Here is a 27899-nt window from a genome sequence, read left to right as displayed (position 1 = left end):
GCTGGCCAATGGGCTGGGCCGAGCGCGCCACGTGACGGCGGGGAGGCGGGGCCCAGGTGTACTTACGGAGTTGCGGGCGGGGGCCGCCGCTTCGGAGCTGAGTCCGGGAGGCGGGGCCGGCGTGCGGGCCTGGGGGGCTGCACGGCCGGGATTGGCCTGTGGCCGGGAGGCGGGACCTGAGCGCGCCGCTACAGCCAGCTGCGATTGGCCTCGGCTCCGGGCCCGCGGCCGGCGTGCGGGCGAGGCTCGGGGCGCGAGGACCGAGCCGGGTGGCCGGTCCGCGAGCCGGGGGGAGGGGCCGGGGCGGTGGTGGTGGCAGCGGCGGAGGAGGCGGTGGCGGCGGGGGCCGGTACTGGACCCGGCGGGATGAGCGAGGCGGAGGCGGCAGTGGTGGCGACAGCGGCCCCCGCGGCGACGGTGCCCGCGACGGCGGCAGGGGTGGTAGCGGTGGTAGTACCCGTGCCCGCGGGAGAGCCGCAGAAAGCAGGCGGCGGGGCGGGCAGCGGGGGCGGAGCCGCCTCTGGCCCCGCTGCTGGGACCCCCTCAGTGCCCGGCCCTCGCACCCCTGGCAACCCGGCGACGGCGGCTTCGGGGACTCCCGCGCCCCCGGTCCGGAGTCAGGCGGACAAGCCGGTGCTGGGTGAGGGGGGGGCACGCGCTAGGGGGGCTCTGAGGGTCGGCGGGCTGGGGGAGGGGTAGCAGGGTTTGACAAGCCGAAGGTAGGCCTGGCCCAAAGGACTAACCGGTCCGGGAGCTGCCGAACAAACTTCAGTGGATTCCCCTGGAGGGAAATCTTGCTGCACCTTCCTGAGCGGGAGGGCGGGGCGGGCAGGTCCAGCTAGGGCCTTGGGTAGGAAAATAAAGCCTCAGGGCCTGGCCCCGCCCCGGTTAGCTGGAGACTTGGTGTAGCTGACTCTGGTTCTTGTTAGGTAAACCTCTGAGTTTGGGGGAGCAGGTGCAGTGGGACCCTTACATTTGGGAGGGCTAGAAGGGCTGTAGAGTTTTGACCCTCAGGGTGGACCAGGTGAGTACCTGGTTCTAGGTGAAGGACCTGAACTTTGTAGGATGTGAGGAGCGTGGGTTTGAACGTCTGAATCCCCTCCCTGTGTGAGGGATTCCAAATAGTAGAACCCGGGTGAGAACACTTTGACGCTCCCAGTGAGATCTGATGAGTCGAAACTTAATAGGGAGGCAGGTTAGATTTTTAGCTTAGTGTCTCTCAAAATTCAGCCCAACTCCGTCTCTTCCCCCATCTTACTGTCCCCACTGCATCTCTGCCTGGCAGCAATCCAAGTCCTGGGCACTGTCAAATGGTTCAACGTCCGGAATGGTTACGGATTCATCAACAGGTATCCAAAGAACCCAGGGAGGGGGAGGAACGGGTGTCTTTTTCTGAGCTGGCCTGTGGGATTGGACACATTATTTCATCTCTACCCCTGCCAAGGCACATGGTTGTGATGTCCAGCTGAGGCTGGTTAAGAGTCTTTAACCACAGCACTAATGTGTGCTTACTGGCAAGACGAAGCTGCATCCGCATCTTCAAGGGCAGCAGGGGATTAATGATCCAGGAACTTGGCAAACCTGACCCTGACCTTCCCAGCTCCTCTCTCACACCTTCTGGAGTTGCTTCATTATTTTTAGCTTGCTCTGTGCCTTTGGGGTAGAATGTTTGGGGCTCCTGCTTGGAGCCCTCACTGGTTTCCTGGTTAAGGGCAACACTCCTGGCACCTATACAAATTCTCTAAAGAGCTGTGGCTCATTTGAACCAGCTCCCCCGCGTCCACCTGATGGAACTGAAGCTGGGGCAGGGAGAGTGCCTGCCCCGCCATAGACTACTGCTCTTCTTCAGTTGGCAGCCACACCTCTCTAAATTGTGGCAGGTCTCCCCTACTGTGCCCTTCCCCAGCCCAGGCACCCTGCCCAGCCAAGTCCTCCTGGGAGCCTCAGTTCCCTCTTTGCAGGCTGACCTTTGTGCAGACCCACGGTCTTTAAAGCTAGAACATTTGCTCTGGGGAAGGCGGTTTCCTGCAAGGACGCCTCCTGCTCCCTGTCCTGGGATTAAAGAAGTCACAGGCAGGATGGTGGTGAAGAATGGGAGCGTGTCTTTTCATCCTGTTCAGTGTGTGGAGGGAGCTTGTGGCTCACCTCCAGGCTGAGGGTAAAGAGAAGACGGTGCCGGTGCAGCTGTTGGGGACTGCACCTGTGTGTGCCTTGCTCTCTCCTTTGAGCCGGGTGCCCTGGCCCTGCTTTCTCCCTCTCTGATCCTAGAAGGAAGGAGCCTGTGGAATTTTCCAACCCCCAAGAGGGGTTAAGGGGAGGAGGGGACATTGGCCAGGGACAGTTACACCTGGCACCAGCAGGTTCTGAGGTGCCTCTGGGGTAGAAGGTGAGGCTCTCCTGGTTTCTTGAAGGTGCCTTTGCGGCCTCCTCCTACCTTTTCCTTATGAAGTCCTAGTTCTTGCTGGAGATTTGCAGCATGTTCTCTTCGCACCAGCTTTCGGGGACCCTGCTGCTTGCTCTTTCCCAGGGCCCCAGCATACCCCCAGGAACTGAAACAGTGGAGAGGATGGGCCCATCTTGGGAATGGGCACCTAGGGAGGCCTCAGTGGAACTGAGTGCCTCACCATCACCCCCTTAACCACCCATCCTGTTCTGCAGGAATGACACCAAGGAGGATGTCTTTGTTCACCAGGTAAGAGCTAGGTTGACTTTCTGAGGGGAGGCACTGGCCCTCTCTGTGGAAGCCTTTCCCACAACCTCTAGCTGCACACGATATGTTTCTCTGGCTCTTAACTTCACAACGGCCTGCCCACGAGGAATAGCCGGCCTCCCATCCACCTCAGGTGCCTGTATGAACCACCATTAGCCCCACTTCCGTTGAGTGGCTGAACAGCTGTCAGAGTTGTGCATGTTGCCCTCCGGGCATGGCATGCCCACCACCTCCTGGGACCTGTTAACACCACAGGAAGGAATCAGGCAGTTTTCCGAGGGCAAGGCCAGAGACACTTGGGTACAGTGAATCTCAAAGTGTGTTCCCTGCACCGGCAGGCAGCAGCATCACCTGAATTCTCAGGCCCTGCTCAAGGCACGGAATTGATGAGCCTTGGGGCTGGGTGCTCTTGTTGTAACGCGCTCCCAGGTGATTCTGCTCCTGGCTAGTTTGAGAACCACTGCTGTGGTGGCGAGTGTTCGGTGGGATCCAGGTAAGGAGCAACTTACGACATTTCAGCCTTTGTTTTGCTTTTGAGTTTCTACTGCCTCCATTTTTTGAAGCCCCTGAGGGGTGAAGGGAAGGGAGGACATGTTGGGGACCGTGGAGACTTTACAGTGGATCCCTCAGACCTCTCGCTCATGACTTCCCTACTAACACGCTCACGTCTGTGCTGCGGGGCTACGCTCAAGGCCCTGCCCCACTTTGAGCACTTTCCTGCTCTGCGCTTCAGCTCTAGACTCCAGTAAAATGTCAGAGTGGAGTTGGGTGGAGGCTGAAGCTGGTGAGAGGACTTGATCTCTGCCCTCACTTTTCTCATGACTTTCCCCCCAACTAGACAGCTATTAAAAGAAACAACCCCAGGAAGTTTCTGCGGAGTGTTGGAGATGGGGAGACCGTGGAGTTTGATGTCGTGGAAGGAGAGAAGGTTTGGGAGCTGCTGTGGGGTGAAGTTGGCCAGGACTGTGGGAGGGTGGCCTGGTTGTCAGCCTAGGCTTTGATCCTCCTGGGGCCAGCTCTGCCTCCTATTGCGGGGATGGGGCCTGTGCGCTCTCCTGGATGTTGTGGGATGTTAGGGCTGCTCTAGGACATGTCCTAAAGAACCTGTCCCTGCCACCAGCCAGTAACGTGGGTTTCTTCTCTCTAGTTCACCAAGTACTTCCGTGTGTGTTCTCTACATGGGACCCCAGCCCTAGCAGGACCCTCAGTCAGTCCTCTGGAGTGAAGGAGGGAGAGTGGCCCCTTCTATCTCATCCTGTCCTGTCTTTACTCTGGGGGGGAATGTGGCAGTTATTTCTCAGGACAAGTTGTTTCTTCTCAGATGGGTACAAACTCCTGCTGCTGCCCCTTGGGAGAGGGGAGAAAGGAGTGATTTTGAGGGGCCACAGGATAGAGGACTTGGGCCAGAAGAAGGGGGACACCAGTGATCTGCCAGGTTTGTAAGTGCTGTGTGCTTGTGACCAGGACAAGTTCTGATTACTCCTTCTTTGCCTCCCCAGGGTGCAGAAGCTGCTAATGTAACTGGGCCTGGGGGGGTGCCAGTGAAGGGCAGCCGCTATGCCCCCAATCGACGTAGGTTCCGCAGATTCATCCCCCGGCCTCGCCCGGCTGCCCCACCACCCATGGTGGCAGAGGCTCCCTCCGGTGGGACTGAACCTGGCAGTGAAGGGGAGCGGGCAGAGGACTCAGGGCAGCGACCTAGACGACGGCGCCCACCACCCTTCTTCTATCGAAGGCGGTTTGTGCGAGGCCCTCGGCCCCCTAACCAGCAGCAGCCCATAGAGGTGAGATGGAGCCAGCTGTGGAGTTGGCCAGTTGTGAGGGCGGAGACCTGAGAACTTAAGGCTAGGAACAAGGAAAGATGACCTGGCCAAGGGACAGCAGGGGGCTCAATAGCTCACCTAGGCCTTGTCTATTCCCAGGGCTCCGATGGGGTAGAAACCAAGGAGACAGCACCATTGGAGGGGGACCAACAGCAGGGAGATGAACGGGTGCCCCCACCCAGATTCCGGCCCAGGTACCGAAGGTAAGACTATACTGTATCTTCCCTTCAGGGTTCAGTGTTGGACCGATGTAAAAGGACAAGAATTCTAAAAGTTCTAAGAGCCTGGGATAAGAAAACGGAATCCTGAGGGAAGGGAGTCTACTACCCTGGGTGCACTGGTCCTGTCAGAGATTGTTTCTTTTCTAGGCCTTTCCGCCCTAGGCCACCCCAACAGCCTACCACAGAAGGTGGGGATGGCGAGACCAAGCCCAGTCAAGGCCCCACTGATGGCTCCCGGCCTGAGCCCCAGCGTCCACGAAACCGCCCCTACTTCCAGCGGCGTCGGCAGCAGCCCCCTGGCCCCCGGCAGCCTATAGCCGCAGAGGTGGGATCTTAGTTGCCTGAAACTCAGTGTGGGAAAGGCCAAGATCAGTTGCCCTCTTTCTGTCCTTTTCCTTTGCTTCAAATTCAGTTCTTTGGCCCTGTGCTTTCCTTGTACCTGCCTCCCCCCCCCCCCCCCCCCGCTCCCATCAGCCTGCTTGCCCCCCCCCCCCCCCCCCCCCCGGCAGACAGTGCAATCACCAGGAAACCCCGGCACAGGCAATCAAGCCCAGGTTGCCTTAAATGAATGCCCAGCTCCTGTCCCCAGCTATTGGGGTGTGAACTGTGGGAGTTGGTTGGAAGGGACAGAAGAGGGAAGTTAAGAGAAAGTTGAAGCAGGTCGTGAACCGGTCTTAATTAGCCACTGCTGTCTTTAGACCTCAGCACCTATCAACAGTGGGGACCCCCCCACCACCATACTGGAGTGATTCCACCTCGGGACACCCAGAGCTACCATCTGGTGAGTTGCTACTGACTAAGAAAGCCAGGGACTGGGTTCTGCTGTCAGCCTTTATGACTTGTCTTTTTTCCCTCGTTCTTAGGTATCTGCCCATTTCCAACTGACTACCCAGCATCCCCCTCCCCCCTTTCCCATAATTCATGACATCAAAACATCAGCTTTTCCCTTGAGACTCAGGAGGGCCAAAGCAACAGCCTTTGGCTTTTTCTCTTTTCCCTCTCCCCTCCCAAGGGTTGCAGGAAGGGATCCATCCTTACCGTTCAGAGGCACCACCTTCCTCCCTAAGTCAGGCTGAGAAGGACCAGCCGGCTCTTCACCTCCTCCTGCTTGTTTTTCTTTCCCACCCATTTATTTTTTGTTTCCCTTCGACCTCCTCCCAACACCTCTGAAGCCATTTTATGAACTGTCACGTGCCACCTGAGCCTCCAGTAAAAACAAAAGCAGGCTTTCTTGGTGTCTCAGTCTCTGCCTCTTTTCTGTTGGAGATGAGGAATCATCGGTGACTCACTTCTGGACCACGCGTGGGGTTAAGATGCGCGCGGACAATTCAGTTCTGACAAGAACTCTCATCGCTGAGAATCACACTTGGGTCCGTTAGCTGAGGGGGAGATCTCTGCAGTGCCTGGGTGCTTGTCAGTGTAGTTTATAAAACATTTACTGTGAACTAAAGCAATGGAGACAGTCAGAGTAAGGAGCCAGATGTACCCAACACTCAGGAAGCTGAGTCAGGAGGGTTCCTAATTCCAGGCCATCCTGGGCCGCATAGACTCTTTTGTCAGCGTTTTTAAAAAGTGGGGCATTTGGATTCAGGCCTGTAACCCCAGGACTCCAGGAGGCTGAGGCAAGAGGCTGACCACATGCACAGGGCCAGCCTGGCTGTATAGTAAGACCGTTTTTGCTGCTGGTCGGTTTTTTGAGACAGGGTCTTACTGTGTAGCCCTGGCTGTTCTGGAACTCACTCTGTAGACCAGGCTGGCCTTGAACTCAGAGATCTGCCAGCCTCTGCCTCCTCAGTGCTGGAATTAAAGGCGTGCACCACCACCACCCATCAAGACCCTATTTTTTTTTTAATGGGGTAATAGAAGTGGATATGAATAACTGACAGAATCTAGACTCTAGAGGCTTCTGAGCTCTTGAGCCAAAGCAGAACAAAGAGGAGTGAGGGCGACTTGTCTGTCTCACCCACCCTCCAGCTCCTCCATGACAGGACACTCATCTTCATACAGTGACTTTATGGATGAATCTCTATATACACATTTAATACAGCAGCCTTTGGGTTTCTGCTACCTACTCGTTCTTCAAAACATACAAAAATATCCAAAGGCTCCCTCCCAACCAGTGTTTATAGGCAGCCTTTCAAATCCCCTCTTGCCCTTAGTTGGTCAAAAGCTTTCAGGTCTAGCACCCTTCCTGAAGGGGAACAAGAAAGTGCTGGTACCCACACTTGGCAGCTGTGGGGAACAGGCTAGCACCCCAAGCCTAGAGACTGATGCTTGCTACTGCTCCTTGCCACATTCAGGTATATACTGTTGTGTTCCTTTGCCCTGGAAGGTGGAGCCCACAGGGACTGTGGAGAGGCTAGACTTTGGGAGGGTGTGTCCTTTGCCCTGGTGGGGTCAAGACAGAACCCCCTTCACCCAGAGTCTATGTGGCAAGAATTCAGGGAAAGTGCCAAATTGTGGGCGGAGTCGGAGTTGGTAGGAAGTCGCTCATCTCAGATCCACCTCTGCTCCTGCTCATCCACTGAATTCAACCCAGCACCTCCCTCTGCAGGTCCACTTCTCTAAAAGGAGCAAAACTATTCTGGGGCTGAGTCTGGGTAGGGGCAGGAGGAAGGCAGAAGAGGAGAATAGCCCACTGGGTGGCCACAGCCTAGCCACAACACATAAATAATCCAAGTCACAGGAGGGGAATGAGGGGGTACATGAACCACCCTTCCCTCAGCTTCCCAGTTCTCCAGGCTGCAGTTTCTCCATCCTGGAGGTGATGGGAAAAGGGGGCTAAAGTGCTGCAGAGGAAAGGAGGGGTGTGGGTGGAGAGGGCGGCTCTCCCACCCTGCCCTGCCCCTCAGTCGTTCTCATCTGGCCCTAAGTATTCAAGCTCTGTACTGGGTTTCACCTCCTGCTCTAAGAGGGAAGGTGTCCGACGGAAGGCAGCTGAGATCTGGTCAAACGTCCGGCCTCTGGTTTCAGGCACTTTTAGGAAGGTGAAGGCGAAGAAGCCAAGCAGGAGGACGGCAAATAGAAGGAAGACGTAGGGACCCATAGCATCCTGGGACAGTCGGAGAAAGAGGTGTTGACGACAGAGGGTGGGAAGCAAGGAGCTAAAGACTAATAGGGAGCTGGGGCTACTTCAAGGAGCAGGTGACTCCTTCAAGAGATACCAGAAATGACCAGAAATTAAAATTTACATGGAAAAACCCCTTTAGCTTTTCACCCTTTGCTATCCTAAGAGCGTACACTTGGAGTAGATTCCTGAACCACTTATAGCATTACTAGAAAGTTTATCATTTTATTTCTGGCCTAAATTATACCACTGTTTATTTTTTAAAAGATAACTGAAAAAAAAATCTGCTGCTGGCCCATCTATTCCTACTTGTTTGACTCTGGTGTAGTTCCATCCAGAAACTACCTGTGAGCCTGGGAGTCCCTGACCGGACAGCGCGGGAACTAGGGGTGGGTTGCCTCCCCTCTGGCCACTGGTAATGGGAAACTGGGCAAAGGGCCGGGAACCTACCGCAACATACTGGAAACCCATGCCAACAATGAAGTTACAGGTCCAGTTGGAGAAACCAGCTACAGCCATGGCTGCTGGGCGGGGTCCCTGGCTGAAGAGCTCGGCCACAATGAACCAGGGGATGGGGCCAGGGCCGATCTCAAAGAAGGCCACAAAGCCAAATATGGCCAAGATGGAGACATAGCTCATGGCTGGAACCCGTTCCTAGAGACCAGGAAAGAAGAGTAGAAAATTTGATCCTGGCCTCTCTAGATCTCTCTCCTCTTGCCCTAGGCCCAGAGAACTGAAATCTCCTTTCCAGGGCTTGTTGGGTAGAGGTTGCCATTCTAGGCTAGAACAGGCCCTGGAGCACCCCCTCTTCACCCACTTTTCAGACGGGCCTGGAATGTTGAGCCGCTGTGGAGCGTGTCTGAGTGCTGCCATTTTATTGGCTGCCTCAGATGGTTTCCAGGTGGAGATTGTCCTGTAATGGTTGATTCCCAGCTTGGCTCTGAAGATGTTTCTTTGGGAATTATGGGTCCTGAGGCTTCACAGGGACTGCTAGACTTGTGCTATAGCTAGGCCCTGGTGTGGCCAGGGTACCTCAGAACCAGACCAGACTCTAGAACCAAGCTCCCATGGTCCCAGCACGCAGTCCCATAGCCCCATGAGGTTATCCCCATGGGTTGGACCGCTGTGTCCTCACCAGCAGGAGCAGAGCCACTGTCATCAAGATGGCGCAGCCACACATGCCTGCCAGGCCTAGGAGATGGAGCGTCCGTCGCCCAGCACGTTCTACCAAGAGCACCTGTTGGGGTGGGGGTGGGGAGCTGGTCAGTTGGGAAAAAACAAGAGTAGGATCTCCAAGGCACCCAGGGCTAAAAACCTAGTGATGTGGCCGCTCCACAGGCAAACAGTTACCGAGACCAACGTGAAGACCGTGTTGACCACACCAGCTCCTATGGTGGCGTAGGCTGGCTGTCCTACGCCAGCTGACTCGAAGATGCTGGTTGAATAGTAGAAAACCTAGAAGTGAGGGAGCAGGAAGGACCATGGCAGGGATGTCTGGCCCTTTCTAACCACACCAAACTGGACTGAGCCTGAATGCTGATGGAGGAGATGGCTTATTCCCTTCTCCCTTTCTCCAAATTGCTACCTGACCCACTGTCTGCCTGGGTCTCCATACGTACAGCATTGATGCCGGAGAGCTGCTGGCTCAGTTGTAGCACAACCGCAATGATGAGAGGCTGCCGGTGGGTGCGGCTGCCCAGGAGCTGGGGCAGAGACATGGGCCGCTCTCGTTCCAGCTTCCGCTTTTCATCCTTGAGCTCAGCCAGTGCATCAGACACATCAGCCCAGCCTGTTAGACGCTTCAGACCTGGGGGTGGGGAATGTCAGGCCTTATGGAGCCTGAGAGGAGGAGGGTACTAGCAAGATGGATGGGATGGAGGTGTGAGCCTGGGCTATATGCAAGGTGAGAGCTCACTCTTTCGGGCAGGCCCCTCCAAGTTCCGGATGATGTAGAGGTATCTGGGGCTCTCAGGACAGAAGGGCAACAGAATCAGCTGCAGGAGGGCAGGAAGTACTGTGATAGCCAAAAGCAGTGGCCACAGGGTAGCTGTGCCCAGCATAGACTCCAAGCCCAACACCTGTGGGAGAAGGTAGGAAAGATAGAAAGGTGTCTTTACTCCTTCCTGCTCGACTATGGATGTCCAATCCAGCTCCTCCTCTTAACTCCTCTCAAGGCCAGGCCTTTACCTGGGCAATTAGAATGCCAATGACGATGGCCAATTGGTTGAGTGTTCCCAAGGCACCCCGAAGATGAGTGGGGGCGATTTCTCCCACATACATAGGCACCAAGCCTGACGTTAGCCCTGGGCAGAAGGAAGAAAAGAGGGCTTACGGAAGCCCACACACGATTGAGGACAGCAGGGGCACAACAGCGCCATCGCACCCACGGGTACCTGAGTAGGCGCCGATGAGGAAGCGGCCGAGAATGAGGATCTCATAGGAGGCAGCGGCGTTGGCTAGGCCCATGAGGGTGCCCCCCAGCACTGCCAAGACATTATTGGCCAGCATAGCCCTTTTCCTGGCAGGCACACAAGGAGGAGGGCTGGTCAGGGCACCCATGCTACGGCCCTCTTTCCTACCTCCCCACCCCTGCTCTCCAGCTCCATACCTTCCCAACCACTGAGAAATAATGCCAACGAGGAAGGAAGAAATCATGCCTCCCACAGAAAAGATGGCCACGGAGAGAGCCCAGAGTGTAGTAAGGGTGCCTTGTGGGATGGAATTGGGTCCCTCAGGACCCTGCCTCCCCAGCCATGTCGCATTGTAGCTCTGTTCAATCACCTGGGGGACGACATGGGAGTGAATCTAGAGACCTCTTTCTGTCACCTCTGAGTGCTCACCCCAACAGCTGTACCATCTCTCACCTTCTGTGGGGCATTGATGACCCCAATGTTGTAGCCAAACTGAAGGGAGCCGAGCACAGCCGAGAACACAGCGAGGACTAGAGTCCCAGTCACCCTCTGCCGAGGGGGTTCCCCATCCTGGACAGATGGACAGACAGAAACAAAGGGAAGCGTGTCACATAAAATCCCGTTTGGCTCCCTTCAGGGGCCCAGGCCCAGCTGGAGCATGAAGATCCTGGGCTCCATCCAACAGACTGGGTGAGAGAAAGTGGGCCATATTAGGAATTGTTCAAAGATTCCACTGTAAACAACTCAACAGGAACCTGGGCATGTAGGAAAAACGCAAGTCTGGGGCCACACTACAGGCAAACCTCAGAATTCCCCTGTGACCTTGAGGCAGGCTTAGATTCGTGTGACCTTGGGTAAGTCACTTCCCCACTCTGAAGGGAACCTGAGTTTCCTCTTTCGTGAGGTGATACTGCCTCCCTGGACTACCAGTCAGTCTGTGAAAAGACTGTAAAAGCTAAAATCGGTTGTTAATAATATCACAGATATTGCCTGCTTTTATAAACTGTTAGGTTTAGTATTAGTATCAGCCCTAATCCTCATCTCTTCCTTCTGGAAGTTCTCTCAGCCGGCTCCAGCGGGCCCTCAACAGGCCCAAGAATGGCCATTCCAGGAAGGGCATCTGGGTCATTGCTTTTAAAATCTCTGCCTAACCTTCCCTCAACTCCTAAGCTGGGACCAAGGACCAGGGAATATAACGGGATTTTAGCAGGGAGAGAGAGCCATGCCCAAGGGAAGAGGCAGGCTTGGTGGTGTGAGGGGCGGTGGCAGTGGTGACTGCTGCTGGCGGCACAGTCTGTCTCCAAGAGGAAACCTGAGCTGGGGGGTAGGGTGGGGGCTGACACTCCCCTCTGCCCCTCCACCCACCGCAAGGCCAAGAGAAAGTTCAGCCTCCTGGAGGAGCGCCAGGAGTGGGGGTGGGGCCCCCGAAGTGCCTCGGTCCCAGAAACCCTGTGTGTCTGAATAGACCGCAGCTCTGGGAGGGTGAGACTCCGGATCTGCCTTCCCAAGTTAGAGGTGAGGGCAGGAAGCCACTCTGTGCTGCGCACAGTAAGACAGGAGACAAACTCTGGATTCTTCGCAGCCTGGGCGCGTGAAGAGCCCTTCGGACCCACTCTGTCTCATGGAGGGATTGGAATCTGACAGTCACGGGTTGTCTAGGCTGAGTATAAATAGCCAGCCCCCCATTTCCAACCCCTGCGCCTGCGCAGGAACCGCCTCCTAGCTGACCCCAACCTCGACCCCAGCCCAAGAAAAGCCGGACCGCGTCCCCGATTTGCCCCCGAATGTTGAACCTTACTTCAGAGCCGATCTGCTGGAAACCCGACGGCATCTTGTTTTAAAAGAACTGAAGACTCGGGCGCTGCAGTAAGAAAAAGCGAATTGGGTGTCTGGCCCCGGCAGGATGAGCAGAAGGCGAACCCTGGCTTCCCGAAGTAATGTGTACAGGGCGCGTCTGGTGGGACCCACTGCCACAACCAAGGAGCCGGAGAGCACCAGGGCTCTCCGGGTTCTAGTGAGAACCGCTTGGTGGGGAAAAGATGCGGGGAGCTGAAGCCACCTCCTCACTCCCGCCCCGCCATGGGCCACGCCCCTCACAACACCCATTGGCCAGGAGCCCGCACACCCCAAAAGGCCACGCCCCCACCTCTAGCCTAGTGTCGTGGGGAGACACGCCCCTATGGTTCCCGCCAGCCTCGGAGTTTTCAAAGTAGGGTTCTTGGAACAAAAGGCTCCTCCCGCCAGCCAAAACTCTGGACTGCAAAATTTCTTAGAGTTGAGTGCAGCTGGTCCCCCTGTGAGGTCGAAGAGGAGGGCATGGGCTAAGGTGCTTTTGCCAGGGTACCGGGTAACTCCAGCAGGGTGACACAGAGCGCGCGCGGGGGTGTGTGTGTCAGAAACAATGCCCCGAAGTAACCCGGAGTGTCTATTTTTAGATCTCAAGTTAGACTTCGCCAAATGTCAGGTCCCGGGTGTCCCAGCCTGTCCCGGGCGGGGGAGGGCAAGGGAGATGGAGCCTTAAAGGGTCCGCGACATGCCTCCCACGAGGGGATGACCCAAGGGACCAACAGCTTCCGTTCCCAGTGTGTCTGGGGACTGAACTTGGTCGCCTTTTCTTTCCACGCATCCCTGAGCGAGGCGCTGCCTACTGGCCCGTCCCCTCCATACATTCCCTACCTTGGTTTTTGGAGGGGACCCAAGGGACAGGTGCTCACGCCAGCCACACCACCCTCCCTGAAGTCCTTGAGCCTCCAGGCATGTGCTGGCCGCGTGGGTGACATGCTTTCCAGAGTCAGCTCCTGTTTTGGGTCTCCAGCTGAGAGGGCATGACCTAGGCACGTCCAGGGAGAGAGATGCCAGATCGCGAAGAGAAAGCGCGATTCAGAAAACGCGGCTGAGAAGTGCAAGGCTGTAGCGCCACCTAGAGGGAGAGCGAGGAACCTCAGTGGATTAGATGAAGGTAACTAGTCTCTGGGCTAGGGTCTCTTCTATTAATAGTTCCCCTGAGATTTCATTAACTTACAATCCAACCCTCTCTGGAGCGTCAGACCCATGTGTCTAGCTACAGCCTGACTGGTGCAGTCCATAAGACAGATATATACAAACATGGACGTCCTCCTAATTTCCTTACCCCAATGAGTTCACCTCCATGCTGGAGGTTGGGATCTTCCCAGCATTGGTGTTTTGAGCTCCTTCCTCCCTTGCACGTTTGGTTTTCTCCCCCTGTACCTCTACCACTTTAGTCCAGACTATCGTGACATGACTGCTTTCCCCTGCTTCCCTCTTCCCTTAAAAGGAGGGCACAGGGGCTGGAGAGATGGCTAGGCAGTAAAGAGCACTTGCTGCCCTTGCAGACTCAGGCTCCCAGCACTCACGTGGATGCTACAGCTGTAACTTCAGTTCTAGAGGGCCCTACAACCTCTTCTGGAGTCAGTTCTAGAGAGCCCTACAACCTCTTCTGGATTCAGTTCTAGAGGGCCCTACAACCTCTTCTGGAGTCAGTTCTAGAGGGCCCTACAACCTCTTCTGGAGTCAGTTCTAGAGGGCCCTACAACCTCTTCTGGAGTCAGTTCTAGAGGGCCCTACAACCTCTTCTGGATTCAGTTCTAGAGGGCCCTACAACCTCTTCTGGAGTCAGTTCTAGAGGGCCCTACAACCTCTTCTGGATTCAGTTCTAGAGGGTCCTACAACCTCTTCTGGAGTCAGTTCTAGAGGGTCCTACAACCTCTTCTGGATTCAGTTCTAGAGGGTCCTACAACCTCTTCTGGATTCAGTTCTAGAGGGTCCTACAACTTCTTCTGGATTCGATAGGCCCCAGGTACACATATGGTACACAGATATACATCCAGGCAAAACATTTATTCACAACAAAATGATAAAATTAAATTAAGAATAAAAGGAGGTTAGACTGCTGGGTAGTGGTGTACATGCCTTTGATCCCAGCACTCAGGAGGCAGAGACATCTCTAAGTTTGAGGCCAGCCTGGTTCTCAGAGTGAGTTCTAGGGCAGCCAGGGCTACACAGAGAAACCCTGTCTTGGAGGAGGAGGAAAGGAAGAAAGGAAGGAAGGGAGGAAGGAAGGAAGGAAGGAAGGAAGAGAAAGGAGGGTGGAGTACAATTTTTAATACTTTTTTATTTGTTTGTTTTCTTTTCTTTTCTTTTGTTTTCCGAGTTTCCAAGACAGGATTTCTCTATGTAGCCCTGGCTGTCCTGGAACTCACAGAGCTCCGTCTTCCTCGGCCTCGTGAGTGCTGGGATTAACGGCATGTGCTAGAGTTTCAATACCATATGACTTCTGTTTTATTTTTGAGACAGTCTCTGTACCTGAAGCTGACCTCGAACTCACTATGCAGTACAAGCTGGCCTCCAACTGGCTGCTTACCCCGTCTTCTGAGTGTCGGGCTGTGGATCAGAGGGTAACGCCTGTCGAAAGTCACTGTCTTCTTGTCCGATGGTCAGATCCTCCTTGCCTTCCTTCGTCCCCTCCTCTTCTTCCTCCCTGTTCTACGTTCCCCTCTTTTCTGCCCATCTTCCCCTCCTCGTACTGGCCTAGAACTTACTTTGTCTGCTAGTCTGATCTTGCATTTGGGATACTTTGGCCTCGGCCTCTGAGTTCTGGGATCACACTTGGTGCCTTTGCCTGTCCCTGCACGCTGGGAGACCAGAAGACCTCCTGTTCATTTTTCAAAACAAGTGTGTCTTGAGACTGAAGAGACGGCCTCAGGAGTTAAGAACACTTGTCCTTGCAGAAGACCCAGGTTCAATCCCAGCACCCACACGATGACTCAACTTTTTGTGACTTCAGCTTCAGGCGATCTGACGCCCTCTTCTGACTCTCTCGGGCACACATGTGAGTGTTTACTCATATAAAATAAAATTTAAAAATCTAAAATAAATTAAAAAAATTTTAAAAGCAAACTTTCCTTCTGTGAGAAGATTTCTTGGCCTTTTTGCTGACAGTCAGATGTTCTCTCTCAGAGTCAATTCATTATCGTGTCTGCTCTCTGCAATTCAGTCCCGGGGCTGATGGTCGTCTTATTTATGCATCCAACTTAGAGCAAGGTGCCAAGGGCAGGAGAGAATAAGAGGGAGGCTCGGACTGGGCTGAGGTGAAAGCAGTGTAGATGGTACAGGGTTGGAAGCTGGTGCCCTAGGTCCTGCTGTGCCGTCCTGCCGTGGTCTATTCCTGCTCTCATTTGGATGTTTCTCAGGTATCACGGGTGGTTTTTATTTTCTTTGGCAGGTGTGTGGTGGGGGAGGGGCAGGGAATGGACTGTGGCAGCAGAGATCAGAAGAGGGCATCATATCTCCCAGAGCTGGAGTAGGGCAGGCAGGTGTGAGTTCCCTGATGCGTGGTTGCTGGGAAGTGAACTTGGGTCATCTGGAAGAGCAGCAAGCACTCCTAAGTGCTAAGTTATCTCTCCAGCCTTGGGGTTTAAATGCATAGAAAGTGGAATCAGAAAGCTGGGCAGTGGTGGCGCACACCATTGTTTCCAGGACTCAGGAGGCAAAGGCAGGCAGACCTCTCTGCGTTTGAAGCCAGTCTATGGAGGTATAAAGCTGGTTCCAGATGTAAGGTCCTAGCCACCAAATGTGCTAACCTGAGTTCAGTCACAAGGACCTGTGCTGTAGAAGGAAAGAACTGACTGCCAACAGTTGTCCTCTGATCTCCAGCGGTACACCCACATGCACATGCACGCACACATATGCATACACCCACATGCACACACACATGCACACACATGCATGCACCCACATGCACATGCACACACACGCACATGCACGCACACATGCACACACACGCACGCACATGCACGCACACATGCACACACACACATGCACCCACATGCACATGCACACACACGCACCCACATGCATGCACCCACATGCACATGCACACCCACGCACCCACATGCACGCACACATGCACACACACGCACCCACATGCATGCACCCACATGCACATGCACACACACGCACCCACATGCATGCACCCACATGCACATGCACACACACGCACCCACATGCATGCACCCACATGCACATGCACACACACGCACCCACATGCACGCGCATGCACCCACATGCACATGCACCCACATGCACATGCACGCATACACACATACAAACTAAATGAATAAATTACAATAAGTAAATAAACTTTGTCTAACAGCCTGAGTTAAATCCCTTTGTCCCACAAGGTGGCAGAAAAGATCTTTGGTCACTTGCCTGCCCTTGCACTTCTACACACACACACACACACACACACACACACACACACACACACAGATGAAAGGAGTTGGGGATGTATGTAGAGTGCCTGCCTAGCATGCACGAATCCCCAGCACTATAAACTATAGGTTTGGTGGCTTATAGCGGCACATTCTATAATCCCAGAGCAAGAAGTTGAAGGTCATTCTTGACTACATAGCCAGTTCAAGGCCAGCCTGGGCTACCTGAAACTGTCTTTTTTTTTTTAAAGTTCTAGGCCAGCCTGTTCTACAAGAGCTAGTTCCAGCCGGGCGGTGGTGGCGCACGCCTTTAATCCCAGCACTCGGGAGGCAGAGGCAGGCGGATCTCTGTGAGTTCGAGACCAGCCTGGTCTACAAGAGCTAGTTCCAGGACAGGAACCAAAAGCTACGGAGAAACCCTGTCTCGAAAATTAAAAAAAAAAAAAAGAGGGTTGGAGAAGCCAGGCAGTGATGTGCGCCTTTAATCCCAGCACTGTGGAGGCAGAAGCAGGCAGATCTCTGTGAGTTCAAGGCCAGCCTGGTGTACAGAATAAGTTCCAGGACAGCCAGGTCTACACAGAAAACCCTATTTCAAAAAACAAACAAAACCAAACAAGCAGAATAGAGTGTTGGAAAAGGAGAGGATTCAGAAGGGAATAAGAGAGTTGGGAAGGAGAAAAGAGGCTGGAACTGGGAGAAGGGATAGTGGATAGGGAAAGGAAGGAAAGGAGACATATAAAATAGGGAAACTTTGTATGGAGCTCTGTGTGTGCATGTGTACGGTGTGTACATGCATGTGTGTACATGTGTGTGGTGTGTACATGCATGTGTGTGTGTGTGTATGAGCGTGTGTGTGTATGTGTGTGTGTGTGTGGTGTTGACCTTTTACAGAGACCCTGGGCTGGTTTATCACAGAGCCCACTGTAGCTTTTCTTAACCTCTGCTCCTTGCCTCCGAAAGATAATCCCTGCAGACTTCTGTTTTCTCAACCCTGTATTTAGGAAAGGAGGCAAGAGACTGGACTGCAGCAGAAACCCAGGATGTTCCCGGACCTGTGCCCAGCTCCTGATCTATTCAGATTCGATTTGCTTGGCTTCTGTGTTGAAGGTGGAGCTTCACCCTGAGTTCCAGAAACAACATCCCCTCCTCCGCTCCGCCCTTTCCTGTTGTTGTTTGTGTGTGTGTGTGTGTGCTCATGTGTTTAGGATAAATGAAGAATTAATAACATAAGTTTTAATACAATATCACTCTCAAATCCAAATGGATCAAAGACCTTAACATAAAGCCAGCCACACTGAACCTTGTAAAAGAGAAAGTGGGAAGTACACTTGAACGTATTGGCATAGGGAACCACTTCCTAAATATAACCCCAGCAGCACAGACACTGAGAGAAACAATTAATAAATGGGACCTCCTGAAACTGAAAAGCTTCTGTAAAGCAACGGACACAGTCAACAAGACAAAACGACAGCCTACAGAATGGGAAAAGATCTTCACTTCCACATCAGACAGAGATCCGATCTCCAAAATATGCAAAGAACTCAAGAAATTGGACACCAAAAGAACAAACAATCCAATAAAAAAAAATTGAGTACAGGGGCTGGAGAGATGACTCAGTGGTTAAGAGCCTGCTCTTCCAAAGGTCCTGAGTTCAATTCCCAGCAACCACAAGGTGGCTCACAACCATCTGTAATGGTCTGGTGCCCTCTTCTGGGCTGCAGGCATACACACAGATAGACTACTGTATACATAATGAATAAATAAATATTTTTAAAAAATGGAGTACAGACCTAAACAGAGAACTCTCAACAGAGGAATCTAAAATGGCTGAAAGACACTTAAGGAAATGTTCAACATCCTTAGTCATCAGAGAAATGCTCTGAGATTCCATCTTACACCTGTAAGAATGGCCAAGATCAAAAACACTGATGACAACTTATGCTGGAGAGGTTGTGGGGAAAAAGGAACACTTCTGCATTGCTGGTGGGAATGCAAGCTGGTACATCCCCTTTGGATGCCAGTGTGGCGATTTCTCAGAAAATTAGGAAGCAACCTTCCTCAGGACCCAGTAATACTGCTTTTGGGTATATATCCAAAGGATGCTCAATCGTGCCACAAGGACATGTGCTCAACTATGTTCATAGCAGCTTTGTTTGTCATAGCCAGAATCTGGAAGCAACCTAAATGTCCCTCAACCAAAAAATGGATAAGGAAAATGTGGTACATTTACACAATGGAGTACTACACAGCCGAAAAAAATAATGACATCTTAAATTTTACAGGAAAATGGATGGAGCTAGAAAACATTATTTTGAGTGAGGTAACCCAGACCCAGAAAGACAATTATCACATGTACTCACTCATAGGTGGTTTTTTGTTTTTGTTTTTTTGGTTTTTCGAGACAGGGTTTCTCTGTGGCTTTGGAGCCTGTCCTGGAACTAGCTCTGTAGAACAGGCTGGTCTCGAACTCACAGAGATCCGCCTGCCTCTGCCTCCTGAGTGCTTGGATTAAAGGCGTGCGCCACCACCGCCCGGCTTCATAGGTGGTTTTTAAACATAAAGCAGAGAAAACCAGCCTACAAACCACAATCCCAGAGAACTTAGACAACAATGAGGACACTAAGAGAGACTCACATAGATCTAATCTACAAGGGAAGTAGAAAGTAGAAAAAGGCAAGATCTCCTGAGTAAATTGGGAGCATGGGGACCTTGGGAGAGGATTCAAAGGGGAGGGGAGAGGCGAGGAGGGGAGCAGAGAAAAATGTAGAGCTCAATAAATATCAATTAAAAAAAAGAGAAAAAAAGACAGTATCCCTCTGTTGTGTAGGCTAGCTTGGAATTCAAGGCAATCCTCCTGCCTCAGCCTCCAGAGTACTGGGAATATAGATGTGAGTCACCATACCCATCATAACACAGTTCTTGATTTGTGTCCTCATTGATCTTTGTTTTGTTAGTTTATTTTATTTTTAATCCATTGTTGTTGCTGTTGGTGGTGGTGTGTGTATGTGTGTGTGTGGTATGACACACTTGTGGAAGTCCAGAAGACAGCTATTAGTGTCAGTTCTCTCCTTCCACGGGAGGATCTAGGTTGCCTGACTTGCACAGAATTGCTTTACCTACTAAACCGCCTTCCCAGACTGTTTTTCCTTTCAGAAGTGCAGCTCCAGGTTGGGGGTGTGGTCTGGTTGATAGCGGGACTATCTAGCATTTATGAATCCATAAATCCATCCCTAACGTCACATACGCCAGGCATGGTGTCACCTGCCTGTAATCCCAGAATTCCATTCAGGCAGAGGAGGTAGGGCCAGGAGTTCCGGAGCTACATAGAGAACTGGAGGTCAGCCTAACTCTGTTTAGTAAGACAGTGAGAGGCTTTGTCTCAAAACACATAGTGGAGCACTCAGGAGGCAGAGGCGGGCAGGGTTGTCTTATTTTACCTGCGTATGAGCCCATTAATGGCCTCCCATGTCCCATCCAATCTCCAACCACAACAAAGAGTGCGGCAAGGATTATTTTATACTTGGTTCCTTTGGGAGGTTTGTCTGTGTCCTGACCATGACTCTGACTATATTTATAACTGTCTGTAAAAGCAGGGTCGCTGAGTCATAGGGTGTTCTGCCGAGTTTGATTCCGTACCACACTGCCAACTTTCTTCAGACAGACTTCCCAGTCTCTCAGCAGCGCAGGAGGGCCTCGTCACCACTGTCCTCTTCTTCAGCATCACTAGGGGCGGCACAGTCTGGAGTGTGGTTGTGAGCTGAGCCCCAGCTGTGTTACGGACTAACTTGTTGCCCTTTGGAAAGTGACCTGAGGTCTTTGTGCTTTATTTACCTACATGGTAAAATGAGAAGGGCGATAATAATAGTAGCTGCATCTTTAGGCCCCATGAAGGTGAATGATATATATTCAGAGTGCTGAGAATGAGAATGGCTCTAATAGCAACATTCATTTCTTCTTCTTCTTCTTCTTCTTCTTCTTCTTCTTCTTCTTCTTCTTCTTCTTCTTCTTCTTCTTCTTCTTCTTCTTCTTCTTCTTCTTCTTCTCCTTCTCCTCCTCCTCCTCCTCCTCCTCCTCCTCCTCCTCCTCCTCCTCCTCCCCTCCCCCTCCCCCTCCCCCTCCCCCTCCTTCCTGTCTGTTTGCTTTGTTTTTCGAGACAGGATTTCTCTGTAGCTTTTGGAGCCTGTCCTGGCACTCGCTCTGTAGACCAGGTTGGCCTCAAACTCACAGAGATCCCCCTGTCTCTGCCTCTGGAGTGCTGGGATTAAAGGTGTTCGCCACCACTTCCCAGTTTATTTGTTTTTCAAAGTAGATTTACTAAGATATAATTGGTATTGAGCTGGGTGTAGGAAGCTAGTCCCAGCACTCGGGAGGAAGAGGCAGGCGATCTCCGTGAGTTCGAGGCCAGCCTGGTCTACAGAGTGAGTTCCAGGACAGCGAGAGCTACGCCGAGAAACCCTGTCTCAACAACAACAAAAGCTATAATTGGCATTGAAACCATCACATAAAGTGTACAGTTTGGTGTTATGACAAAGGTTTACGGCAGTGGCAGCCCCATAATCAAGGTATGGAATGCATCGACCACCGCAAAAGCCTTCTTCTGTCCTCAAAAGAATGTGTTTTATATTTATAAGTGTTTTGGGTGCATGTATGTAAGTGCAGGATACGTGTACCCAGCGCCCAAAGAGGCCAGAAGAGGGCATCAGAAACCCTGGAACGGGAGTTACAGAAAGCTGTGAGGCCATCTGATGTGGATGCTGGGAACTAAACTCCATCCTTGGCAAGAACAGGGGCCGCTTCTCCAGCCCCATTTCTTTATTTTCTGTTTGCTTCATGTAGCCCAGATTGGCCTTGAATTTGCTATATACCTGAATATAACATTGAATTTATGATCCTTCTGCCCCACCTCGGGATTACAGGCATATGCCACCAGGCCTGACTGGCTTCATTCCTTCTTATTGCTGGATAGCATTTTTAAATTACATTTATGTATGTATGTATGTATGTATGTATGTATGTATGTATGTATATACCCTTGCATCTTTGGGTGCACATGAGCCTACCATATTGGGCATGCAGAGGTCAGAGGACAACGTGCGGGGGTTAGTTTTCTCTTCCCACAGATGTTGGTCTTAGGGCTCAAACTTGAATTATCAGGTTTGGTGGCAAGCATCTGTACCCACTAAGCCACTTGGCAGGCCCACGAATAGTATTCTAATACATGATTATATCACAGTTTGCTTTCCTAGTCCCTTGTTGGCTGGGCTTATTACACGTAAAGCTGCTAGAAGCATTTCTAAATAGGTGTTTGCATTGAAATGTGCTTTCATTTCCACAAAGAAAAGCTGAATTTTGTGATAGGCATATGTGGAACTCTTGGAAACTTCCCAACTGTTTCCAAAACGACTGGACCACTCCCCATGCCTATCAGCAGTGTGTGAATTTCAGTTTCTTTGCACCCTTATGACTCACGTGGTCAGACTTTTATAGGTTTTGGTCAAAATGGACTTGATAAAATTTTAATCAAATAAATGAGAAAATGTTCCTATTTAGAAATAGGAATGTTTAAAAATTCAGTAGAAACCAGGCTTGGTTGTGCACACCTTAATCCTAGCACTCAGGAGGCAGAGGCAGGTGAATCTCTATGAGTACGAGGCCAGGCTGACCTACAGAGCAAGTTCTAGGATAGACTCCAAAGCTACAGAGAAACCCAGTCTTGAAAACAAAACAATATTCCTAGCCAGTGGTGGGGTTGGGTGGGAGGTGAGAGGGACCTCAAAGCACCTAGGGAAAGAGGTATCTCCCTAGGGGTTTTTAGTAAGTTTAAGCATCCTTTTGGGGGAGAAGATACTGGGGATCAAACCCCGGGCTTTCCACACTAGTGTGTGCTCTATGTCCGCAACCTTTGTTCTTCCTGATACAGGGTCTTGCTTTGTAGCTCAGGCTAGTCTTTCATTCGTGATGTCCAGGAGACTGGCTCTGAACTTGCATGGTGGCTCACAGTGGAAATTCAAACGCTTGGGAAGCTGAGGCAGGAGGATGACTGAGAGTGTGAGGCTAGCCTGGGTTACATAGTTCTAGGCTAGTCTGAGCTAAAAGGTGAGAAGCTGTTTCAAACAAATAAACAATCAAAAAACAACAACAAAGCACTAAAACCCAACCCAAACTCAAACTGTTCAGTGTTTTTCTCTGATGCTGATCTAACTACTCTATGACAAAAGCCCCTCAAGGGAGGAAAACGCTTCTTTGGCTCAGTCACAGTCCATGATCGAGGGACACCAGGACAGGGACTGGAGGACAGGGACTGGAGGACAGGGACTGGAGGACAGGGACTGGAGGAGAGACCATGGAGAAGTGCAGCTCACTGCCTGGTCTTTGGCTTGCTCAGCTTGCTCTCTTAAAGCACCCAGGACCTGGGTGTGGTCGCGCTCACAGTGGACTGGGCCCTCATACCAATTACTAATCAAGAAAATGCCTCCACAGACTTTGCCTATGGACAATCTGATGGAGGCAACCCCTCAGTTAAAGAGTCATTCTTTCCAGATAACTCTAGTTTCTTTCAAGTTGGGAAAAACAAACAAAAACAAACAAACAAAGCCACAAATTAACCAGTGTGTGTGTGTGCGTGCGTGCGTGTGTGCACTGGCTGTACGTGCACAGTCCAAGGGGCTTGGCATGTAGACCACTTGGTCCAGTGGTTGACGATATTTCTGAAGCCCTGGGTCTGATTCCCAGTACCACATAAAGTTGAATGTGGTGGCCCATAGTGAAATCTCAGCACTAAAAGGGAAGAAGCAGGAGGATAAGGAATTCAAGGCCATTTTTGGCTTTGTGCAGAATTTGAGGCCAGTTTAGATGGGTGTGGTAGTACATACCTATAATTCCTTGTTTGGGAGGCTGGGAGTTCCAGGCTTGTCTGGATCAACTAGTAAGATCCTGCCTCAAAAACCATAGGATTGTATCAATGGCTTAGTTGTTAAGAGTACTTGCTTCCTTAGATCTCTTGTACCAGAGGCAGGTGGATCTCTGGGAGTTCGGGGCCAGCCTGGTCTATGGAGTGAGTTTCAGGACAACCAGTGATGTTACACATTCAACTGTTTACTGGAGAAAGAGAAAAAAAAATCCACAGTGATGCCTATTGGTAACACTAGAGCAGTGTTTTTTTTTTTTGTTTTGTTTTTTGCTTTTTTGTTTGTTTGTTTGAGATAGGGTTTCTCTGTGTAGTCCTTGCTGTTCTGGAACTCCTTCTGTTTACCAGGCTGGCCTCAAACTGACAGAGATCCGCCTGCCTCTGCCTCCCTAGTGCTGGGATTAAAGGTGTGCGCCACCACTGCCCGTTCACTTCATTAATTTGTTTTTAAATATTTATTTATTTACTTATCAAACCCATGTAGTCCTGGCTGTTTTGGAACTTGCAGTACTGTAGACCAGGCTGGCCTTCAATTCACAGAGATCCTCCTGGGTTACATCCCCAGCCTTTCTCTTGGTTTTTCTAAAGTTTTTAGTTTGTTTTGTTTTTGGCCTTCTTTCTGTCCCTAACACATACTGTCCATGTTCTGCACCATTAAAGAGCCTTTCTGTTCTCGTGGGTGTCTCAAGCCGTTTGTCCCACTCACCTTTCTCTATCCAGCTAACAAACTCCGTGGGCTAGCATCACCCGTGAGCATCGTTGTGGCTTCCCCCCCTCCCTCTAGTATACTTGAAGTAAGCCACTGACTGCAGGAACACACAAACTCAGATGGATGGATAGCTGGAATGTTCCACAGTTGGCACCTCTGCCTCCCAAGATTAAACAATAAGGGTGTAAGCCACCACTCCCAGTTTAGTGTCACACAGAGGTTTGGCAGAGGGGGCTGGTGATATCTAGACCTCAGGATAGTGTTAAATAGACTTACTAATCTACCTACAACAGCAAAGACTTCTAGCTCCAAGTATCAACATTGGCAACATAAGGAAACCTCTTTTTGCCTGGTGGCTTGAGCCTGCAATCCCAGCAGCAGCAAGGCAAGAGGCAAGAATGTTACTGTAAGTTTGGGGCCATCTTACTACACATAATGAGTTTCTGGCCAGCCAGGCATATATAGTAACACCTTGTCTCAAAAACACCAAAAAAGCCAGGCATGGCAGTTCAGGCCTGAAATTCCAGCATTTGAAATCAGGAGAGTCGGGGCTGGAGAGATGGCTCAGAGGTTAAGAGCACCAGCTGCTCTTCCAGAGGTTCTGAGTTCAATTCCCAGCAACCACATGGTGGCTCACAACCATCTGTAATGAGATCTGGCACCCTCTGGCGTGTCGACATACATGGAGGTAGAATGTTGTATACATAATAAATAAATAAATAAATATTTTTAAAAAAAGAAATCAGGAGAGTCATGAAGTCTAGACTGTCCTGGCCCATGAAACATGACCTTGTCAACAAAAAAACAATGCGGCTGGAGAGATTACTCAGTGGTTAAGAGCACTGGCTTCTCTTCCAGAGGTCCTGGGTTCAAATCCCAGCACCCATATGGACCGGATGCCCTTTTCTGGTGTGCAGGTGGACATGCAGAGCATTGGTATATAAGATATAAATAGGGCGGGGCTTCTCCATCGCACTCAGGATGTGCCTACCCCTCCTACTTCCCCAAATGCAGGAAATTCAACTGCATAATTTGTGATCATGGGGGTATTGCACTGGCGTTCTCCCCTGCAGAAAAAAAAATCAACAATTTTTTTTCTTTTATTTATTTATTATGTATACAACATTCCTTCCATGCATGTTTGTATGCCAGAAGAGGGCACCAGATCTCATTATAGATGGTTGTGAGCCACCATGTGGTTGCTGGGAATTGAACTCAGGACCTTTGGAAGAGCAATCAGTGCTCTTAACCTCTGAGCCATCTCTCCAGCCCCAAAAATCAACAAATTTTAAGAGAATTAAAAAAGGAAAACAAAATGAACCGGGCAGTGGCGACGCATGCCTTTAACCCCAGTACTTGGGAGGCAGGGGCAGGCAGATCTCTGTGAGTTCGAGGCCAGCCTGGTCTACAAGAGCTAGTTCCAGGGGCAGGCTCCAAAGCTACAGAGAAATGCTGTCTCAGAAAACATCGACAAAAAGAAAACAAAACAAAAAAACCAAAATGAAACAAAACAAACACAATCAATCCTGCTTCAAAGCGATGACTAAGGTCCACAGGAGCGATCAACCTGGGGCCTTTGCTCCCGTTCTTCTTTCTGCTTATAGAATGGCTCCCTCATGACTGACTCATTGACAGAAAGTCTCACCAGAGATTGGACCCAACCTTAAACATTACCTTCTTCCATTGCCTTCAAAACAAGCAGCATTTATGCCTTTATTGCCCTGCTTCCTCCTTCCAGAAGACAAGCCAGATGAGCTCAGCGGGTGCCCTTATCTGTCTGGTCTACCAGTGTATCCCCAGGGTTAATTACTGAGCCCAATCCAGTTATAGGCAACCCAGAAAACACGCGTGTGGCAGTGGATGAAAACCTTTTTCAGAATTCATTCATCAGTAATAAAAATCTAGACACGTCTGTACTTCCCAGTGCACCAGGGAAATTGAAACTCAATCCATAAGTACACAAGTACTTTCAGATGATGATAGGAGCCTTAAAAGGAAAAGTACAGGTAACCATGGGAGCCCTGAGCAGATGACCTGACTCAGCGTGGGTGGAGTAGCCAGGCCAGGCCAAATGCTGAAGGAGGACCGTGTTCCCTGGGAAGAGGAAGGTGGGTGGGGTAAATGGACTAGAGCACTCAGGCATAGAGAAGGAAAGGTGCTTTAGTGGGGTAGACCACGCAGTGTGTTCTGGGGACAGAGAGAAGGCCACTATAGCTGAGGGGCAGGGCAGGTGAGTCAGTAGACGAGAGTGCCACATGGGTGTAGCTCAGTGGCCAGAGTACTTGCGTGAGGCTCTTGGGTTCAACCCGCAACAATAGAGAAAAAAAAAACTGCCACCGAATGATTTTTATTTTATTTTTAATATTTATTTAGGTTTTTTTTTCCAAGACAGGGTTTCTCTGTAGTTTTGGAGCCTGTCCTGGAACTAGATCTTGTAGACCAGGCTAGCCTCGAACTCATAGAGATCTGCCCGCTTCTGCCTCCCGAGTGCTGGGATTAAAGGCGTGCGCCACCACCACCCAGTTTTACTTAGTTATTTTTAAGTGTATGTGGGAGCCAGAGGAAGTCAGAAGAGGCATTGGAACTGAGCATGGTGACACATTTTTCTTCTTCTTCTTCTTCTTCTTCTTCTTCTTCTTCTTCTTCTTCTTCTTCTTCTTCTTCTTCTTCTTCTTCTTCTTCTTCTTCTTCTTTTGACACAGGGTTTCTCAGTGTAGTCCAGGCTGGCCTCAAATTAGAATTCAGAGATCCACCTGCCTCTGCCTCCCGAGTGCTAAGACTAAAGGCATGTGCCACCACTGCCCTGTAAAAACCAGCTCCTTTAATCCCAGGACTCATGGCAGGGGCAGGAGGAGTCCTGTGAGTTCCAGACCAGCCTGATCTACACAGCAAGTTTCAGGACAGCCAGGGCTTCAAGGAGAGACCTTGTCTCAAAAAGCAAAAAAAGTAAAAAAAAATTAAAGATGATGATGATGATGACGCTGCCTGGAGTGGTGGCGCACACCTGGGAGGCTAGCCTGGTCTACATGGCAAGTTCCAGGACAGCTAAGCTAGGGCTACACAGAGAAACCCTGTCTCAAAAACAAACAAACAAAAAGAAGAGGCAATGGGTCACCTAGACCTGGAGTAACAGAGGATCATGAGTCACCATGTGGATGGTGGAGACTGGACTCTGGTCCTCTGCAAGAACAGTAAAGTCTCTCCACTGCATAACTATCTCCCAAGCCTCCTATTGAGTGACGCTTTAAAAAGAATGCCAAGATAGAAAGAGCACTCTGGGGAGTAACTTTAGGAAAGGGCAGGAGCAGGGACACGGGCTGGGGCCCTTGGTGTGTGATAAAAGATGGCTGGATATCCAAACAAGTGGATAATGAGAAACACGGACCTTCAGAGCTGGATGCCAACCCCTCCTGGAAGGCTGGCTTCAAACTGTTCTGCCTTAGTCTTCCAAAAGCATGCACCAACCACATCCAATCAGGGAAACAACCTTAAAGAAAAATCGCAGCTGTACAGAGAAGTTCAGTTCACATCTATATCTCAGCATTCCAGAGGCGGAGCCAGCGGCTTTCTGGTAAGGACTAGCCTAGTCTATATCGTGAGGTCCTGTTGGGAAATTAACTAACCAACCACCCAGGCCTCAAACAAACCACCCTACCAAACAAAAGCCGAAAGGTCAGAAAATAGACAAAAATAAGAGTTCACAAAGGTCTGTATTTTATACAAAAGCAGGTAAATGAGCTGAACACGAAGGGCCTTTACGTATGTTTACATATGTGTTTACTGTATAAACGAGGGATGATTAACAGAGAGAGGTGTAGGGG

General features: G+C 51.0%; 2 protein-coding genes across 3 annotated transcripts; one reads left to right on the top strand and one right to left on the bottom strand.

Annotated features, from left to right (window-relative positions):
* The first annotated feature begins 202 nt into the window (after nucleotides 1-202).
* On the top strand, nucleotides 203-5985 carry Ybx2 (Y-box binding protein 2). Of its 2 annotated transcripts, none has more exons than XM_075991953.1 (9): nucleotides 203-640; nucleotides 1286-1349; nucleotides 2659-2692; nucleotides 3549-3638; nucleotides 4210-4494; nucleotides 4633-4736; nucleotides 4902-5079; nucleotides 5453-5535; nucleotides 5767-5985. In XM_075991953.1, exons 1-8 carry the CDS (start codon nucleotides 367-369, stop codon nucleotides 5501-5503), a joined length of 1080 nt encoding a protein of 359 aa, XP_075848068.1. In that variant the 5' UTR covers nucleotides 203-366; the 3' UTR covers nucleotides 5504-5535; nucleotides 5767-5985. The 2 variants fall into 2 exon arrangements, with proteins under 2 accessions (XP_075848068.1, XP_075848066.1); XM_075991951.1 differs by having other exon boundaries at nucleotides 204-640; nucleotides 5618-5985.
* A 767-nt stretch (nucleotides 5986-6752) lies between these two features.
* On the bottom strand, nucleotides 6753-12273 carry Slc2a4 (solute carrier family 2 member 4). The gene is made up of 11 exons (XM_075991950.1): nucleotides 12031-12273; nucleotides 10686-10802; nucleotides 10430-10602; nucleotides 10215-10339; nucleotides 10009-10124; nucleotides 9737-9899; nucleotides 9441-9628; nucleotides 9172-9276; nucleotides 8957-9058; nucleotides 8272-8475; nucleotides 6753-7806 (listed from the first exon to the last, which is right to left on the bottom strand). The coding sequence occupies exons 1-11, from the start codon at nucleotides 12061-12063 to the stop codon at nucleotides 7603-7605; spliced, it is 1530 nt and encodes a 509-aa protein (XP_075848065.1). The 5' UTR covers nucleotides 12064-12273; the 3' UTR covers nucleotides 6753-7602.
* Between the last annotated feature and the right edge of the window lie 15626 nt (nucleotides 12274-27899).

The sequence above is a fragment of the Microtus pennsylvanicus genome, chromosome 11, assembly GCF_037038515.1.
Source record: "Microtus pennsylvanicus isolate mMicPen1 chromosome 11, mMicPen1.hap1, whole genome shotgun sequence".
Classification (NCBI taxonomy): Eukaryota; Metazoa; Chordata; class Mammalia; order Rodentia; family Cricetidae; genus Microtus; species Microtus pennsylvanicus.
This window is presented reverse-complemented; position numbering and strand designations above follow the sequence as displayed.